Genomic DNA, 6,453 nt, shown 5'->3' on the forward strand with positions numbered 1-6,453 from the left:
AGGATCTGTAATTTTTATGTACCAAACAGAAATCCGAATTTAAGTATGTTAGACTGGTTAGGCTGGTTAGGAAATGTGCTTCTCTAGAGGAAGAAGGTTTTTAAAAAAATTTTTTTAGTATCTGCACAATTAATTGCAAGCATGCCTCTTTCATTTTAAATGTAAGTCAAAGTGTCTTGTATTTATACCAGCGACTGGGATGGCTTTGTACAGATTCAAGAGGCATCATACCTATGGACTCTAACATATATCTCTGATCTTTGACATGTATCTCTGATCTTTGACATATATTGAATTTCCCTTATCAAGGCTGTAATATCTCTGAAGGACCCCAGCAAATTAGTCAGGAATGGTTTTTCCTGCCAACAACTGAGGCTGTTCTCTGTAATTAAACTGCTTTCCCAAGTGTTCCCTGAAGAGGGTTTCTAAGATTTTTCACTGTTAGTCTCTAATTGATAGCTCTTTAGTTTGTTTTTCACTCTATAATGAAAGAGGGGTACTTGCTTTACCAGTTTCTTTTGTTTACTCCCTAACTTAATATCTAACCACAACATAACTTAAAGCAGAATGTGTGACCAGTGGGTCAATTAAAGAAGTACCACTTTTTAAATAATCTACACAGTTTCTTAAAGGTAGATCTGCTCACCGAGACGTTAGGTTTTGCTTTCCTGATAAAAGGCACAGATGTGGCTATCACTACTGCTTTCTCTTCTATCCCCACTTTTTTCCTTGAATGTGGTAGTGATGCCTGTAGCTGTAGCAGTCATCTTATAACCTTGAGGCTATGAGCCCTTGATGCTATTCAGCTGTGGGCAGTCATCCTTATGAATTTGATTTCAAAAAGATAAACTATCATTTGTTTCAGGTTTTATTAGCTAAAAGCATTCCTAATTAACATATGATAGTCATTGACTACTCTCAGTGAGATAGAGGAGGACAGAGATTTCCACGAGGAAAGGGTTTCTCAACCTCAGCATTATTGACATTTAGTATTGGGTAAGTTTTTATTGTGGAGGTTGTCCTCTGCATTGTAGGGTTTTAGCAACATCCCTTGCCTCCTGTATTCCTTAGATGACAACAGTAACCTTACATACCTTTCATAGTTCAACTGATGAATTATCAGGTTTTGTTTGCTTGGAAATGTCTTTATTTGTCCTTCATTTCTGAGAGGCAGTTTTCTTTCAGCACTTTGAATGTATCATCCCACTCTTTTCTGGCCTGCAAGGTTTCTGCTGAGAAATCTGCTCATTGACTCATAGGGGTTCCTTTATATGTGAGGAATTATTTTTCTCTTGCTGCTTTTAAAATTCTTTGTCTTTGATTTAGATAATTTGGTTATAATGCATCTTGGAAAGGATTATTTTGGATTAAAATTTTGGGTGTGGTTTACCTATTCGCTTTATGAACTTAGAAATCCAGATCTCTTCCCAGATTTAGAAATTTCTTAACCCTAAGGGGGGGTAATCAGAAGGGGGAATGAAACATGAGAGACTATGGACTATGAGAAACAAACTGAGGGCTACAGAGGGGAGGGGGGTGGGGGAATGGGATAGACCGGTGATGGGTAGTAAGGAGGGCACATATTGCATGGTGCACTGGGTGTTATACACAACTAATGAATCATCGAGCCTTACATCGAAAACCGGGGATGTACTGTATGGTGACTAACATAATATAATAAAAAATCATTATTAAAATAAAAAAAAAAAAAAAAAAAAGAATTTGCCCAATGAGAAAAACTAGCTTCCTATTACTGGTTACCTACTACACATTAGAAAGCCTGTAATGAACTGTGAACAAAGTATAATAAGCAATATCACAGCATTTACTTCAGTTTAATGTTTTGTTTCTTTGTAATATATTTTCTAATCAATTCAAAGAATGCAAAAAAGAGTGCTTTCTTTTGATTTCTACAGTATTATTTTCTTCTCATAAGAGCTATACATAATTTATCATTTAAACAAAACCTAAGGGACACCCTACCAAGTGGTTAAAAAGTAACTGGGAAACAAACTGAGGGCTTCAGAGGGGAGGGAGGTGGGGGATTGGGATAGGCCGGTGATGGGTATTAAGGAGGGCACATATTGCATGGTGCACTGGGTGTTATATGCAAGTAATGAATCATGGAACATTGCATCAAGAACTGGGGATGTACTGTATGGTGACTAATATAACAGAATAAATATTATTTAAAAAAAAAAAAGTAACTGGTCCACTCAGAACGCCCATCATTTTGAAAAATTCTTTGCTCAAGTGAAGAAACTGGTACACAACTAGCTTCAATATATGAATGAAACTATAGTTTGTGATAACACAGATAGCAATCAAAATCCTTCAACCCTTGATTTTTGGCTCATCTGCTTTGATTCGATTCTTCCCATCACTTAAATGTAACCATTACCTACCAACTAAAAAGGGGTGAATACTTTGAATTCGAAAGAGGATGAAGAATATGAATCAGACTCTACATGTCTCTTTTCAGAGGCAGATTATCATTAGATTCATTTGGTTGATAATCTTAGTTTAAAAGTATGAATTTAGGAACAAAATTCTAACTTTCTATTACTGCTATTTTCCTGAGTTCTACATGGTGACATTTACAAGATATATCAAATAAAGAGAGTTCCACCTACCTCCAACTGTGCAGATCAAGGACAATATTAGAATGATTTCAGGGAGATCCTCAGAAGTAGTCATAAACGTACTTCTGAAAAATTCCAGCCATGTGTTAGAAAATTCTTTGGTAAGAAGAGTGAAATTAGACACGCTGGAATTCAAATCCATTCTGTTGTTTCTCACAGACCATCTGAATTCAACTCTTAAGACTCAGCAAAAGTCTCACAGGATCAAAGGATTGTAAAATTTGCCTTCTATCTGGCCTTCTGGCGCATTTCTTTAAAAAAAAAAAAAGCAAGAAGAAGGAAGAAGCTCATATTTCTCCTTAATTATTTCTAGAGATATCTTAGGGTCCACCAAATTTAGGGAAGTCTCTGCCTTCTATGACACTTACATTTAAATGAGATAGAAAAGGTACAACCCCAAGTGATAGAGACTAGACAGTGTCACCCTGAGTTCACTTACAATGGCAAGCACTACTCAGCTGTTATTCACCCTGCATCTACCCAACTGTCTGAAAGGAGTTTTCATCTAACCAGTTACTGGGACCACAAACTGGTGTAGGTTATTTAGTTCTGGGGATGGACAACTGAGGGGTTTGCCCTCAGCCTATCTGAGCCTCTGGAAGCATGTTTGGGCAGCTAATCCAAAGTGGGAAATGCAATGGGCTCAGAATATTGTGACCTCTTTTGTTGTTCTCTCCAGACAGAAATTAATAGACCATGGTGATATTCCATCATAGCCTTCTTATCTCATTTAGGCATGATGAGCCAGGTTTTCTCTAACTTCTCTGTATTTATATAGTGACCCAGAACGTAAGAAAAATGTTGAAACCAAAAGGACTTAAAACGGGAGTTGTTACATGTTCTATCTCATTGCTACTTCATGGAAGAGGAACCACAAGGGCCACCATGTGTTCTGGGATGTGTCTTGGTTTCAAGAAATAGGTCATAGCTACAGCCTGCTAACCTCATCTGCTTCCCATGCTAAGGAGAGTTTTATATCGGGGTCTTAAAATTCATGCAGGGAATTCTTCCGATTCTATCTCATAATAGTGACTTCACATTTTCTAGTGCCCACTATTAGCATCTTATCTGGCTGCCATGCTGAATCAATTAGTTATTGCTAAACTTCATCTCATAATCCAGCAATGTCTTTTTAAATCTCAATGGCTTTTTAAATTTCAAATATATATTTTATTATATGCCCTTTTCTGGTCATAAAAATATTTTGAAAGAGAAAATTAAATGAATACATGTTTATTGAACACTTTTGAAATAAATATGTACACAAACATTTCAAAAAACAGGAAAAAAAATCAACCACAGTCATGCCATCTTGGGGCTCTTGTGTTTTATTTACACGGTTAGGTTCATCCTTACATAATTATACTTTACGCTACTTTCCACTCACTATTCTATCACTAGCATCAAAGAGCCTTGTCATATCGTTTATAAAGGTTGTATCATATTAGTGCCAATGTAAAAGTGCCAACTGTGCTCAGACTGCCCGTAAGCAAAGGGCTGATGGGCTGCAACTTGCAGGGTAAAAGACTCTGGGCAGCTTCCTTCACGGCTGTTGGCCTCAGTTTTCCATTCTGTATAGGTCCCTAGTCTGTGAAACTTCTGTTTATTATATTTACTTGACATCACCTGTGGGTTATAATGGTACTGGTGCCTGGGTCCTATCCCCAGAGATTTCTATTTAAATCAGTCTGGCTTGCAACCTGGGCTCCATAAGCAATTTTAATGTGCAGTTAAGGTCAGCAACCACTGTGATTCACCCAATTCAGAGGCAAAATTGCTCCCTTTTTAGTCTCAAATCCAGTTTCTTTTTAACATTCTTCAGTCAGGTTTTGTGAGAAAGAGTATCAATGCCCTTTAGGCAAAGACCACCAGAAACACATCTGAGATTGATAAGTTGAATTCATTGTTTGTTGCAGCAAGGGAGAACATTGACCCTGGGGAACTGTGGGCTATCTCAGTAACAGGATGTTGAAATTATTGTGGATCTGGGCTCTGGGTGGGTAATTCTGGACAAGGTCAGTAACAGGATGTTTAAATTATTGTGGATCTGGGCTCTAGCTGGGTGATTTTGGAGAAGGTCCAGAAAAGCAAGGGTTTACCATAGATTGGTGCTGTCAGAAAGCAAGGATAATTCTGTGGCGGGGTATCTTAACATATGTTATCTATAGGGAGGGCAGACTGGAACAAGGATAAAGCTGTCATGGGTAAAGAAGCAGAAGTCACTCATTTTAGCCAAGAGAGGGGATGTTTGGTATCTTTGGGTTGCCTGATGACTTTGTTTCACTTTTATGGTTCTGAGTGACCTCATTTGAGGTTGATGTTCTCTGAGGTTGTGTCCAACAGGAGAATAATATGGACTACGTACAAGCAACAGGCCAGCTGGTAGTGACACTGAGTGACACCTAGCTTTGAGTGTCAGACCAGTATCCTGATGTCAGGGGCTCCTTTTGTGTTTGTCTGGCTTTTGTTTTTCCTCAAAGGATTTCTAAATTCCTTTACTTCACTTTAACATGTCAAGAGCTGAAGGTAGACCAGGAGATCTTGATAGCCATGTAAGTGATGGAGCAGAGCAAGCCTGGTCATCCCTCAAAGACAGATTCTCAACCTTGGCTCCACGTTGGAATCACTTAGAGTTTTAAGAACACAGAGGCAGGGGTGCTTGGCTGGCTCAGTTGCTAGGGCATGGGACTCTTGGTCTCAGGGTTGTAAGTTTGAGTCCCATGTGGGGTGTAGAGATTGCACCCGCAGAGGTTAATCTAATTTGTCTGAGGTCTAGCCTGGGTATTGGGAACTTTTAAAAGCTTCCCAGTGATTCTAAGGAGCAGCCATTATTCAGAAGCACTGCTCTAGGATAGGTCCGTGCCTTTAGGGAACAACACTGTGATAGTTTGATGATATTGCTTTTAGTTAAACATCAAACTATTTAGGAAAATAATGTCAATGTCACCTATTAACTTGCCCACTGTTACTCCAAAATTAAACATCCTGGAGCAAACAGGGTTGACCAAAAAAGGAAAAGTATTTTCTGCAACACAGTTACACATTCTTACATGCTAGCAGAATTTAATACAGTGAAGGAGTTTATTTTTCAAACTAAAAGTAGGGAGGCATGTTTCTGTAAGCATTTTTCTCATTTCAGTTTGTTTGAAAACTTTAATAATGTTTACATATTTATTTTTAATCAATTCCTTTCAGAAAAGAATAAAATTACTCGGAGTCTTAATTATCCTTGATATTCAGGGATACAGATGATCAAGTTCAACAGAATTTCACTATCTGGCTGAAAATATGTGGCAAATACTCAGTCCGGCTTTTCCAAACTCTACTCCAAATTCTCCTAGCAAACCTCTCACCCTAAGAAATGATCTCATTTTAAGTTAGCATACAAATGCTAACACTCTAGTTTAATATTTTAAAAGGTATGGGTAAAGAAATAGCAGTGAGACTACACAGATTTGCAATGTAATTAAAACTCTCCTTAAGCTTAAGCTGACTTTCGACAACTTTGGAGAAGTTTATGAGTGTGTCTCCTTACGGGAAAAGTACTGGTTTGTCTTGAAATTACCATATAGTTCTCCTACGTTAATTTTTCAATAAATTCGATAATGCCTCCATTCCCACTATGCATGGAGTTAGTTAATGTGTAGCCCTGTCCTCGACAGTCAGTCAGCCTTAAGAAATTCTCTGTCACGGAAAAGTGGAAGTAAGACGAATTCCCTGTCCGTGAAAATGGGAGGTCTTTTTTCCTTCTGATCACCACATTTTTCAGGAATTAGCTGACAAAGCATCCTGAGGAGGGCACGGTGGCGAA

General features: G+C 38.1%; 1 protein-coding gene across 1 annotated transcript in view; it reads right to left on the reverse strand.

The window, feature by feature from the left end:
• The window catches only part of SLC9C1 (solute carrier family 9 member C1), an 88,966-nt gene extending 85,855 nt beyond the window's left edge, over nt 1–3,111 (reverse strand). The window contains 1 exon segment of the mRNA XM_040621720.1: nt 2,634–3,111. Within this exon segment, the coding sequence (XP_040477654.1) occupies nt 2,634–2,784 (151 nt within the window). The 5' untranslated portion in view covers nt 2,785–3,111.
• Between the last annotated feature and the right edge of the window lie 3,342 nt (nt 3,112–6,453).

The sequence above is a fragment of the Ursus maritimus genome, unplaced genomic scaffold, assembly GCF_017311325.1.
Source record: "Ursus maritimus isolate PB19 unplaced genomic scaffold, ASM1731132v1 scaffold_4, whole genome shotgun sequence".
NCBI lineage: Eukaryota > Metazoa > Chordata > Mammalia > Carnivora > Ursidae > Ursus > Ursus maritimus.